General features: G+C 42.4%; 1 protein-coding gene across 1 annotated transcript in view; it reads right to left on the reverse strand.

Moving 5' to 3' along the window:
* PCSK2 (proprotein convertase subtilisin/kexin type 2) overlaps nt 1–13370 on the reverse strand; it is a 363148-nt gene that overhangs the window by 55067 nt on the left and 294711 nt on the right. Inside the window, exons 7-8 of the mRNA XM_028524847.2 lie at nt 9945–10033; nt 1532–1707 (exon numbers count right to left, since the gene is read on the reverse strand). Of these exons, the coding sequence (XP_028380648.1) occupies nt 1532–1707; nt 9945–10033 (265 nt within the window). The remainder of the gene's footprint in view (nt 1–1531; nt 1708–9944; nt 10034–13370) is intronic.

Below are 13370 nucleotides of genomic sequence, written 5' to 3' on the forward strand. Positions count from 1 at the left end.
TATATACAGACTGTAAATAATTTAAACATATACACAGAATGGATTCATTTTACAATTTATTTATAATAGTGCTAGTTTATGTACCCAGATATGGTTATAGCCATTTTATCTATTTGAAATGTGTCAAAATCCAAGGAGCAAAATTTTAATGATTCCTAAAATGGATTTTCCAAAGTCCATATTCTAAACTTCTTACACTTGTTTGTCCCCTCACTTAGGACCTTATTACTTCTTCTCTACACACTACTGTTGTAATCTTTGGGATGTGATTCCCACATGATGGCTGATTAAGACATGCAAACGGAAAGCACAGAGAGGACATTTGTGTCAACCCCATGGCTAGTTCAATCTTTAAAAATAACCAAGAGCAGCAAAATGACTACGTATCCACGTAATGTGTGTGATGGCACCATGTGGGAGTAATTCTGAATTCAGTACATTGCGGAACATGTGAAAACACAACATTTTGGTAATTCAAGTCACAAGTGTTCCAGCTGAGGCCCAGGACTGGTGGAGCACAAGCATCCCCACTGGATCCATCTGAATTCCTGAAACACTATGCTTCAGGCCACAAAGTTTTGGGATTGTGGGTTTAACTTCCATAATGACCAGGGCAAGCAGCAGCCCTGTGGAGGCATTTCACAGTTCCAAGCACTTGTATAGTTATCTCATTTATCCCTAACAATGATTTCAGGAGGAATATATCTTCACCACCTTACAGGCAAGAAAACTGAGGCACACTGAGGCCACATCACTTGCCAATGGACGCTCAGACACTGAGTGGCGCAATTGTGACCTGAACCAAGAGAGACTCTGATCCAGCAGCCTGGCCGTCTTGTCTGGGGTGGCCCCTGCCCTGAGATCTCGGAGAGGGACTTCTCTTTGTCTCGCTGTGCAGCCCCTCACCCCAACAGTGACCCGCGTCTCCTGGCCATTCCTCTGGGATCTGCCTTGTCCCATCTCCCTGGCTTTGTCCCTGTGCTAATGTGAGGGAGCTGCGGCCATGGAGACCCGCGGCTCAGACTTCCACCTGGGAGTGCCCTGGGTTTACTGCCTCTGCGACCGCGCCTGTATCTACTTCCATTTTGCGCAGACACCCCACTTTCTGCGGACAGCTGGGTGGGCATGGGGGGGGATGAGTGGGGGTTGGTGGTGAGGGGGAGGTGAGGAGTGTGTGTGTAGGGCCTTGTTGTCATTACTCAGGCGCCCCTTCCTGCAGGCACCAGGGCAGTGTAGGACCCTCCTTCTCCAGCACCAGGCCTGCATCACTTCACATCTAAAGGTGCCCCCTACCTTCCCCAGCCACCTCCGCTTTATCTTCCACAGGCATCCCTTTCCAAAATCTGCATGGCTAAGCCTACTTTGGGGTCCATTTTTCGCAGAAGCTGAGCTAAGGCAAAGGGTGATAGCCACACCGCGGACCCCCACACTGCCATCATCACCTTTTCCTCTTCTGTCATCACCTTTTCTCTACCTTCTGTGCCCCCCACTCCAGTGTTGGACCAGGGTGTGGCGACAGGGATGACTTTACCTTGTTCACACCATCAGCCATTGCCTGCAGCGTGAGCTCTCGGGGCCCATCCACCGTCTTCCCGTTGTCTGTTGGGCCCCAGCTGGCACTGTAGATGTCGATCAGCTGGGGCATGTGGCTGATGGAAGAGGCCTCAATGATGTCCGTCATAAACGGCTGGTCTAGCATCCGGATACCTGTGGACACGGGTGGCAGGTAAATGCAGTGTTGTGGTCCCTAGTTCACAGGAGACAGGGGTTGGGGAGGGCTCACATCCGGGGTGCAGTTGGTGGGTCTACCATCCTGGGTGCCCCAGTTGCCCTGGGGGTCTCTGCGGGATTCTGAGTCCCACTTGGGTGTAGTATGTTGGCTACACCTTCAGAGGATATGGGAAGAGGCACAGATTGGCCCACCCATCCTTTTTGGATCCCACTCTCACCTTTCCTTATGTAACTATTTAAACATGACTATATTCCCCCAGTAAACTTTACTAGAATTTCCAGTGGGGAGAAAACCACTTTTGCTCAAGACATTCCTGGATAAGTTTGTTCCTAAGTGGAAGATCAGCCTTCAAGGACTAGATATTGACTGGAGCCAAGTTTTAGAGGAGAAATAAAGCTACTATGCATGACAGCGAGGGGGAGGCAATAGATAATAGCTATTTAAGGAGAAATCCCAGAGGGCAGAGAGTGGAGGTGGGGCAGGGATAGTGTGTAAGTGCAGGTTCAGGAAAAGAACTCTCAGTTGCATTGTATCTGAGAAGGGACTTTGGGAAGGACAGAAAGGCTGCATAACTTACTCTAAAATACACTAATAATGGGTGCATGATACAACACCCTCCTCTTTATTCCCAATGGCATCTTTGCAAAGTTGGTGTTACTCTCTGATGCCTTGTGGGAGTGACTTCTTGCTGAGCAGTTGAAAAGGAGCAGAGTCTTGCAGTCCTGGATTGTGAGTGTGTGTGGGGAAAACCTGAGCTGGGCAGAAGAGGGACACAGAGAACGGACCAGCCTGTGGACACCTGTGGTTCACATAATCCCTAAAAAGCCTCTCCAGAGTTAATTCAGCAGCAGCCAATGGGATGGGCTTTCTGTGTCTCCATCACGAACCTCAAAACATTGGTGTCTGGGGCCATATTGTTCTCTGCTCGATACTCTATTTTGTGGCAAGTGGCCTAGAATTTTAGTACACTGACTTGAGTCTTTCTGTTCATAGAAATTTTGAAATGAAGCATATGGGCTGCACACAGTCAAAGCTTGGATTGCTGACACTCCTTATTTGTCCCCCATGGTCAAAGGACATTATTAACAATCATCACTATCTAACATGGTATGCAAATCAGTTTAAAGAAGGATAACTATGGTTCTTTCAGGACATGTAAAACTGACATAAAATTTTCTTCCCTCTTAATGGCCTGTCTTTTCTCTTTAACATCTCATAGCCCATCCCTTGTGCTTCTATTGCAGCTTCTCCCAGGGCTCACCCTCCTCTTGACTAACCTGTGTTCAGCAGGCATTCCCCTAGAAGCCTTTCTGGGTCCAGCTCTCCAGGTTTTCCATTAACACCACACTTTCAGCCTTCTATTACTATTGTTTGTTTGTATGTTTCATTCACCACTAGGTAGCAAGGTCTTGGAGTACAGGACACATGTCTATTTTGTTTACTTCTGAACAAAAGGCATCAGCATGGTGCTTGGAATTTGTGTTAAGTTTGATCAATATTTATGAATAAATGAATAGTATTTTTACTTTATTTGACTGATTTTCCCCCTAACAGAAACAATAAGTCCAAAAGAACAAATAATAACAGGTTCAGATTTCCATCCTTTGCCATTAAGTTATAAATCAAGTCATCATTTTTGCCAACAAATATCTCTGAGTTAACATCCTTTCTCCTGGAGGAAGCTTATTCAAAATAAACAGAGTTTGAACTTTCTGGGAGCTAAGTTTTGTGGTTCATTTGATAAAGGATAGAAAATTTAAAACTCCACCTTTTGTTTTTGGTCCATCTATATTTTGTTATTTAAAAAATTTGCTCACCAAAGGTGGCCCATATATTGTAGAATAAACCAGGTACTGCAGCTTTTTCTTGTAAGAAGTCATGCCTACTTTGTGGACAAGGAAATATCACAGAGAGGTTAGTATTCACCTTCTTGCAAGAAGAAACCCCAGAAGTGCCAAGATGACCAGGACTGAACAGCTACCTTAACTGGAAGGTGAGACAAATTTGATCCTAGCTGAAGTAGGCCTGGACTGCCCCACCACCTGCCAGGCAATGGCAACACTGGATTTTGTTATATAGTCAGTGCGTGGTATATCCAGCCGTGTCCTGTACCCTCTCTCTTTGCAGCTCTTATTCCTCTGTCTCTCTCCCTCTTCATCCCCTCCCTGCCTCCCTTTGTGCTGCACAGAACATCAGAGCTGGTGTGCATTAATCTTCTGACTGTTTCAGCATCAAGAGAGACAAGGGCGCCCACAGTTTGGAAGCAAGGCTCTCATTCATATTCAGGGATCAGGCACCCGACATTCTTTTAATCTCGTTAAGCTCTGGAGGAATGAGGCATACATTAATTGAATGAGACACAGCATTAATTTTTGCAAGCAACTGCACCATTAGCAGCCAAGACACAGGCTCAGGGTGACCCAAGGGTTTTTAGGGAGGGCCTCTCTGTCTCTGGGTACTCTAGGAGCTACAGAGGGACACACAGAGAGAGGACATAAGAGAAAGCATAAGAATGAGAGATAGAGGCAAAGAGGGAAGACCAGGGAGCTAGGACTCAGTGTCTTCACATTTGTAAAAATGCTCTACCAGCTGATGTGATTCGAGCTGAGATGTGTACATCAAGCATCTATTCCCCTATGCCCCAAGCCCCCATTCCTGATGACCAAATTAGTGACAAGTGGTAGCTCTGCATCTACCTCCTGTTTTCTTTTAGGTTCTGAGCCTCATCATGCCTGTCCGCACAATTTGCACTGCTGCTAGCCTTTAGGGCAACAATTTTCAACCAGTGTGCTGCAAGAATTTTAAAAACATGCAATACCTGATTATTTAGCCAGGGGCATTGGCCTCTTTTCCCTTAGATTGACAAATAAAAAAATGACCAAAGCCAACAACAACAACAAAATAGCCATCTACTGTAAATGCCCTGTCTTGAACTATAAATATGTAGGTCATATAATAGAGTAGGATCTTATTGGTCATATTGCATAAGTTTTCATCTGTTGGTTAATTCTTGGTACTAGAAATCCTTATATACAAGTACAGGTACCCGATTTTTTAAAAAGTCACTTTGGAGCAAAAAGGGTACATAATTACTATTATTATTGTTTTTGGTAAATCAATCAAAATTATACCTATTTTTTCATCAGATCACCAAAGTGTGTGTGTGTGTGTATATTATACATATATGTATACACACACACACACACACACACACACACACACACACATATATATATATATATATATATATGCATGCCATGGAATTTTAGTAATTAGTTTATATGTGCCATCGGATGGAAAAGGTTGAAAATTGCTGCTCTGGGGGATCATGGTCCAGAGGTTTTGAGCTAAATCTGTTCTGTCTCTACTCCTGTTACAAAAGAAGAGCTTGTACCTGACACCAGGAAATGCTGTATCTGCCCACAAACCTCAGTATCTCTATTTGCCACATTTAGTGCTAACAGGTATTAATCAGTAGGCTAAGGAGCACATTCATGTTGATTGAGGTTTTAAGGATATGAAAACATTAATTATTGTGCTAATGGGTGATTTTCATTGGTTTATTTTAAAACAGGTAAAAAATGTGTTAACTTAAATATATGGAAGCAGTTTATTTCTGGTTGCAAAATTCCAGGTCATTTTAACAATGGTCAACAGTGTGATTTTCAAACTCTTCAGAATCTTTGGTCAAGGGAGATCTCATCCTGAAGCCCAATATGTAAGGCCCAATCTATACGCTGTGGCTAAAAAGGGAAGGGAGGTTAGGCCAATCCCATCTGGCCCAGCTGAATCCTGGGTCTGCGTCGAGAAGCTCTGCAGAAGCCCAGGGATGATGCTGTAGAGCCCACCCTCAAGTGCTGTGCTCCACCCTAGTTACTCTCTGCCACCTGGCTTGGTTTTGTCTCTACCAGCAATGATTATTTGATATTATTGTGTGTGCGTATTTGCTCACTGTCAGAGTCTTCTCTTAGACTGTCAGCTGTGTGAGTGCAGGTGTCTTGTCTGTAGGCTCACTGCTGTATTCCACCACCCATACCAGGACTGGGCCCATGGTAGGTAGGTACCCAAGAGTGAGGTCCAGATCCAGTTAGAACTGCTAAGGTGAGTGGAATAAAGGAACAGAGGTAAGATGATACTGGTGGAAAAGAAAATACCTTGGCTTCCCAGATAGAAACTGCATCAGCTTTGGGTCCTTAGAGCCTTATGCTATTAATCTCTCAACTCCAATCATGCACCCATTTTTCCATTCAACAATAAACTTCTACCAGTTAAAATGGGTTTCTTCATTGGCCCTTCCTTCTCTTTATTCTGTCCTTGCTTTTTGCTGTTCAGGAAATAGGGTTTGAGCACCCACTATGTGCAGATCCTGTGCTAATTCTGAGGTGTGAGAGAAAACAGATATGGCCCCTGTCCTCATGGAGACTGTCATCTGCCTGAGGAGAAAGGTATTAATATATGTAATAACACACAATAATAAGGATGTACAGTAACCAAAAGTAGTTACCGTTGGGGTACAAAAATTCAGCAGTCTTTCTCAAGTGTAGATGAGGAAAGTGGTTTGGGAGGTGATGGTGGAGAAAACAATGGGGACCTGAGAGCTGAAGGATGAAAAGGAGGTGACCTGGTATAGTATAGGAGTGAAGTATTCTAGGCAGAGAGAAAAGCATATACAAAGACTCAGTAGTAGAAGGAGTGTGGCTAACACTTTCTAGTTTATAGTTGCTAGGAGGCTTTATTTAAATTATATGTACCCAGAGACTAACCACGTATGAATGGGAACTTAATATTCAATGGAGATGGCACCACGAATCAAAGAGACAGGTTATATTATTAAATAGTGGGAACACTGACTCACTATTTGGAGAAAAATAAAACTGGACTCCCAGTTAGCACAATGTACAAGGTGGAATCTAGTTGAACTAATGACCTCATGTAAAAGTTTGGGAGAAGATATTTGCATTGATTAAAATTGAGCAGGGACTAATATCTAGGGCATACTGTGAATACTTGTAAATCAGTAAGAGAAAGACAAGATCTCCAATGGGGAAATGAGCAGGACTTATTTTGTAATCTCATCTCTGTTTCCTTTCTATTTTTGGCCTAAGATTCTACAGCACTATAATCTTAGTCTTTTCTTGAGGAGAGGATGAAGAGACATCCAGACACTGGAGGGACATTGCCACCAGTGCCTCCCCAACCTGTAACTGAACACCTTGACAGGGCCAGAGGCTAGCAGGATCTTAGTGGGCCACCAGGTGGCACTCCACACATCTCCAGCTCAGGAAAGATTCTCTGGAAGGGTATGCTTGCTCATTTAGTATCAAAAACAGCCAACTTTTGGCAAAAAAAAAAAATTGTCAACCAGAATGAACAAAATGTTCTCTCTAACAATGTAAGATGGAGGAATTTGAAATTCTGTTTTTGTTGGGATCTTGAGTAATGCTTCAGTGCTTCCTCATGACTAATTCCCTTTAGCTCTTCTGGGGAAGCCTAGAGAACACTGGATGTCCTAACCTAAAGAACACCGGACAGGGTATAGAGCTTCCTGCCCTTGAGCAGTTAGAGGCAGCATGAGTGGTTACAGAGGAGCAAAGCTGGGGTTTAGGGAGTGAAAAGGGGAGAAAGATGGCTGCTTGGCTGAAAATCTTTGTGTGGCTGGGTGTGCCTCCCCCCAGCTCTGGTCTTGTTTTCTGGAATCTCACAGCATTGCTGTGGGAGTTTCAGAGAGGACGGGTTGCATCTTTGAGATAGCAAGCTGCATTCACCTGCCTGTGGGAGGGGGGTTAGTCAGCAGGCGAGGCAGAGGCTGTTGTATTCTACCTGGATCTGCTGCCCTCATCCGAATCTTTGCCTGGGGCAGTACTCTCTGCCTTAGGAGTTCTCAGTCGAGCTGGCAGACTGGGTAGGCCAGGGTGTTCATGTCTCAGGAGCCTTCCCTACCAATGAGGGACAGCCTCCTCACCTTGGGAGCAGTAATTTTGAGGGGTACTCCCATAGTCAGGTCCCCAGTTGTCTATGGGAGCAACCAGCTCACCTACACACTGTTGCTTCCTTCCCTATGCTACCTTTCCCTCTCTCTGGCTTTGTGGGACCATATTCCAAATAAACTCCTTGCGCCTGTAGGTAAGCAAAATTTGCCATCCCAAAATGTGTCTCTCTGGGGTGAGGATTATTTTATTTTTAAGAAACAGGGGACTCAAGAAGAACCTTTGACCTTCCCTCTTATTGCCTAAAATAATTTAGACAGAGGGCCTGTTCCTGGAAGGGAGTTATCCTCATAGATAATCATAGTGTATGCAAACTAGGTATGGCAGGGCCTAGTGATCAGAGTTGGTCTGTCTCCCACTGTCTTTGTGTGGCCCAGCAAACATCTGTTTACCAAACATTTGCTTTCCCACTTCCTTGTGAATTGCCTTTTTCCCCTTCAAAATCCCAAAATACTACCCCTTTTTCCTTAGCTCAGGATGGCATATGAGTCTCAACTGCCCTATCTGTTCTTGGGCCCTGTATTCTTATAGAACCCCTGTACATATGTACACAGTTAAATTTGATTATTTTCTCTTGTTAATCTGTGTCATGTCACTTTTATTCTTAGACTAGCCAGATGAACCTAGAAGAATAGGGGAACATTTCTTCCTCCCTTATATACCTCAGTTTTTGTCTCTGGCTTCACTTGAGGAAATTCAAATGAAGAGAATAGGATAACTATGTACTTTGATAAGCATCTAAGATGTTTTCAGAGTTCAGATAATAGAGAAAAAATAGAAGAAGCAGATGAGGAAAGGAACTACAATAAACTTCCAAAACACCTTGATCTGCTCTAACTTTTAATTTTTGCAGGCAGTAGTTTTAAGAATCCCTTGTTCAAAAAACCAGTTACTTTGGGTGTGTAGAGCCTTCAAAACTAATTTGAAGACAGTCACTGTGAATGAGAAATTCAGGTTTGACTTTTTCAGTTGCCTCCAGTTCTGTCTTGTGAATAGAGAACATACCTTTCCTGAGCTACCACCCGGGGTACAAGCCTAGCTTATAAAATATTAATTGGGTGATATTCTTTCCCAATCTCATAATGGCTTCTGACATTTTAATGCTAGCATTTTGGATGTGCACAAAGTAAAGAGAACTGAAACCTGAGGGACAAAGCCTCCTCTATTTATATTTCAAACCTTCCGGATGTATTCTTTTGTGAAATTCAGCACCTAGCTCAGGCAGCTTCTTAGCAAACATTGTTGAAAGAGGTTAATGGTGTGTTTGTATAAGTTGCTTTTGCTTTATTTAGGTCCCTAGAAATACAAGTGTCAGCACAAAGTATGTTTATGGTTCCATTAAATCACCAGGAAAAATATCAAGGCAGTTGTAAAAAAGGAGAAATAAGGTTGGGTGAGTCAGCCTAAGTAAATTAAGAACCAATTTGATGCTAAACTCAGAATGAGCCAGGAGTCACTCCATTCTCCAGCATCTTGTTGAAAAATTGCAAACCCTGCTCTTTCATCCTCTTTCTCTCCTCTTTTTTGGGATGGGCACAGGTTTGGGTTTCTAAATTTCTAGTGTCTTGCCACTCTTATTTTCAAAGCCTTCTATAAAGATGAAATTGTTAAATATCCCTCTTGTGGAACTTAGTAAAAAGGTTCTAGGTAGAGTATATTTCCTTAAAGATGAGATACATTGTACAAAACACAATGAACAGGAAACCATTTTGAAGATTCTGAGCACATTTATAACAACTCATACACATCTCATTGTCTACAGTCTTTGAGTCTTACTGAAATGTTTTGATATTGCCATGAAAGAGTACAGAAAAAACAATTCCATTTATATAAAATTTAAAAACCGGCAATAAACAAAATCTGCTGTTAGAAATCAAGATTGTGGTTATTCTTGTGTGTACTGGTAGTAACTGGGAGGGGACACAAGGAAGGCTTTTTGGGTGCTGGTATTGTTTTGTTTTTTGGCCAGTTTGTAAACATTCATTGAGCTACATATTTGTGATCTGTTCACTTTTCTGTATGTTATGCTTACATAAAATTTAAAAGTTTATTAATATTGTTATATAAGTTAAAATAAAATTTTTTTCACTCTTGTTAAATATATGAGTCCCAGATCTGTTGTGGCAGTTTTTGCAAGGCCCTGGCCAGCCCAGAGACTAGGATGTGATGTGTTTTGGGACTGGCTGCCCAGACCAGGGCCTGCTGTTTGGCAGGGGACAGCTTACCTGCGACCTTGGAGTTGTATGCCACTCCAACCCCACAGATATTGTTGTTGGCTGCAGCAGAAACTTCCCCTGCACATCGGGTCCCATGGCTGTGGAGACAAATAAAGACAAGTTAGATACAGTTTCAAAAGACTCTGGAGGAGGTTCCTTAAATTCTATCAACTAGAAGCAATTTGGTTCTTTTGGATGGCCCGGTTAGCCCGAAGCTAGCATTGGCCCTCCTGATTTTCCATCTGTGTATTCCAGCATCCCTTTTCTTTCTCTTCCCCCTCTAGCTGCCTTCTTGACCTTGGCTTATTTCTACCAAAAGACACTTCCTGGAACATTTCAACCTTGAAATTTGATCTTTACTTTAAAATTTGAAGTATTTTCCTGCACAAACACATTTACAGGTCGCTGGTGAAAAACGCTATATAAAACAGGTTTGCACTGGTTGGAAGAGTTCTGATTTTTTTGAAGCACTAGAATTGTGGGCTGGTGCGTAATTTCAAGGCTGGCCCATCCATTGGGTTGTAATGCTGCCTGTCAGTGATGGGATAATGCTTCCTTACCTTTTTTGGATCATAGTCTCCCTTGAAGATGTATTGAGTGCTATAGCTTCCCATTTCCTCCAGGAATTAAAAAAGCATATATTGGCCACGTTTTGCATAGTTCCACAGAATCTTTGAGGCTGACCATATTAAGAACCCCAGGCATTTATCACATCATTTTTCTGGGGTTTGCCCAGGCTTATAATTCTGAGCAAGGCCTCTTCTAGGCTCATGTCCTAGAATGTTCAGTGCAACAGACACTGTAATTCGATTAAGTTTCTCCCTTTTGCCTGCTTTCTCTTCCATTATACCTTGGGTTCCAAATAGTTCTTCACCTCCTGTGTATATTTTCCCTCTCCTTTAATTGGCCTGGTGACTTGGGTTGACCCATAAAATGCAGTGGGGGGATGATGAACTACTTCTTAAGAGGTCTGGAAGCTTCTGTTTCCATCAGCTGGTGCCAGATGCTATACGGAGGAGCTTGAGCTAGCCTACAAATGGACAGAGCACGTGGAGAGAGAGGCCCAGCAACCTGTATGTTTCAACACCTTGGATGAGGTGCCTGATGTGTGCAACACCTTCCTCCTCCAGTCCAGCTAGATCGCCCCAGTCAGCAGCTATTGAAAAGAGATGGGCTGTCCTTGCCCAGGTTACAGAACTGTGAGCAAATGTTTGTTCTTTATTAAGCCATTAAGTTTTAGGGTACTTTGTTAGTGGCACTAGAGAACCGAAACAAGTATAAACTCTTAAGTCAATCAAAATGCTGTTTTAATCCTAAACAGCAAGACATGGAAGTCATCTGAAACTATTAGCCCTGACCCTGACATGTCCATTTTAAAGGTCTATGAAGCAGTTAAGGGATAAAACAGTCCCATTACCAAGTCTGCTAGAACAGTGTGAGCACAGCCCGCTGAATGGCCAGTGTGGGGAGGGCTGGCTTTTCCACTTGCTGCTCAAACTGTGGTGCACAGTAAGGAGATGTGGGTGCAGGGGTTGACTGCCACAGGGCCGTAGGGAGTTTTGATTTCTGCAGTATTGACTAGCAGACTGTTTGCAACATCTTCTTAGGGCAAGTGAAGCTATTATGACAGCCTTTCTATATTCACACATTTTTTGTGTGTGTGTGAATAAGAGGAAATCCTGCCTCCATAAAAACTACACATTTCCTGGGCTTCAAGATCCCTTTGAAACAAGAATAAAATCTGTATATTGTATTAAAATAAACCCCAAGGTTGTTATGGAAGTTGGCCCTTGTGGTGAAAGGTCTATGAAAACTTACAGTGTTCAGCAAACCACTATCTACTAATCTAAGTTTTCTGTAAACCACATTTGAGTTCTTGAGAAGGTGCTTAATAAGGATGTAACTTGACAGGAGAGTGTCATGGATGTGGCTTTTATGAGTGCTGCCTTCCTACTCCAAATGCTGAAGAAATTGATAACTAAAGTATTGACAAACAGCATAAGACCACACACAGGTATCTATATACATAAAATAATATATACCCTTTTATATTGATTCAGATATACTTTATATATTTACTTAAATATATACTTTACTTAAATATATATTTAAGTATATATTTATTCTACATCTACTTATATAATCATGAATATATTATATATTTATACATCATTTATATGAAACATACACCTTTATATTATCTATATACCCACATATCATTTATTTAAATATATACTTATATAAAATACTTGCATACCATATATAAAGTATATATATATATGCTTTATGTGTATATGTGCATATTTTAAAAAATGGATACTGATTAAATGTGACTTGCTGGCTGTTTGGCTCATACTGAACAAATAATTTTTTAATAAAAGCTTAAAAATAAATATCATGTCTAATTTGACTGCACACTAATTTCCTTATTATTTAATAATCAGCCCTGTCAAGATCTCCCTTCTAAGACCTGAAATGTGCACTTAGGCCTTGCCTGGGCCAGTCAGTGCTTTCACTCACAGCTGTGGAGCACACAGAGGTACTGATGGAAGCCTCATGTGTGTGAACCCTGCTCTATGAGACGCGGAGCTAGAATGACCAATATCCACCTGCTAGTTGCTGAGTGGTTATTCATTAACAGGCACTGCATTCAGTGCTTTTCTTGCTTTACCTGCTTTGATCTTCACAGGAGGGCTACCAGTAGATACTGCTTCATTTCACATATGTCAAAGTTGACTCTTAGAGGTGCTTCTGGCTTCAAGGTGCACAGCAAGAAGGTGGATGAGTCAGGTCTGAGACCAGAACTCAATTACTGAACCGCCGCACTACCCTCCCCTACAGGGATAAGTTCATCCCCCCCCCCCCCCCCCCAATTGCTCTTTAGTGGCTGGAGGACAAATGCATATGAACTGGCTTGAGCAACTAAAAGACATTGAATCCTTCTATATTCTTGATTTTGGCCTTTAAGTGGGGAGATGAATATCATGGGCTCTTAGGAACATATGGGAAAAAACATTTCATTGCTAAATTAGGCAACACTAATTAATTATAGGCAAGTAGTGGAGGCTTCCTGTACTTGTTCACCACACCATCTTTTCACACATCTAGGCCTTTGTAAACTTTTTCCCACTGTTTCTAATGTTTCCCCCGCAATCCTGCCTTCCTGATTGTCTCAGGCTAGTGTGTTTGCTCCCTGAATGTCAGGAAAAGATTTTTTCAAATCCATTTTCATTTGGTCCTTTTGCTTTCTTAAAACATTCAATAGCTCCCTTTGGTCTCTATAATGAAACATAAACCTGTCAGAAATGGACATAGCTGTAGGGGGTAAGGACAAATATGATTGCTTGATTGGCCTCCTTCTAATGAAGGTCAATGGGAGGCAAGTGACAAGAGTTATGGATGTGTTGCATTGCCCAAATGGCCCCAGTCTACTAC

This window comes from Phyllostomus discolor, chromosome 9 (genome assembly GCF_004126475.2).
Source record: "Phyllostomus discolor isolate MPI-MPIP mPhyDis1 chromosome 9, mPhyDis1.pri.v3, whole genome shotgun sequence".
NCBI classification, from domain to species: Eukaryota; Metazoa; Chordata; class Mammalia; order Chiroptera; family Phyllostomidae; genus Phyllostomus; species Phyllostomus discolor.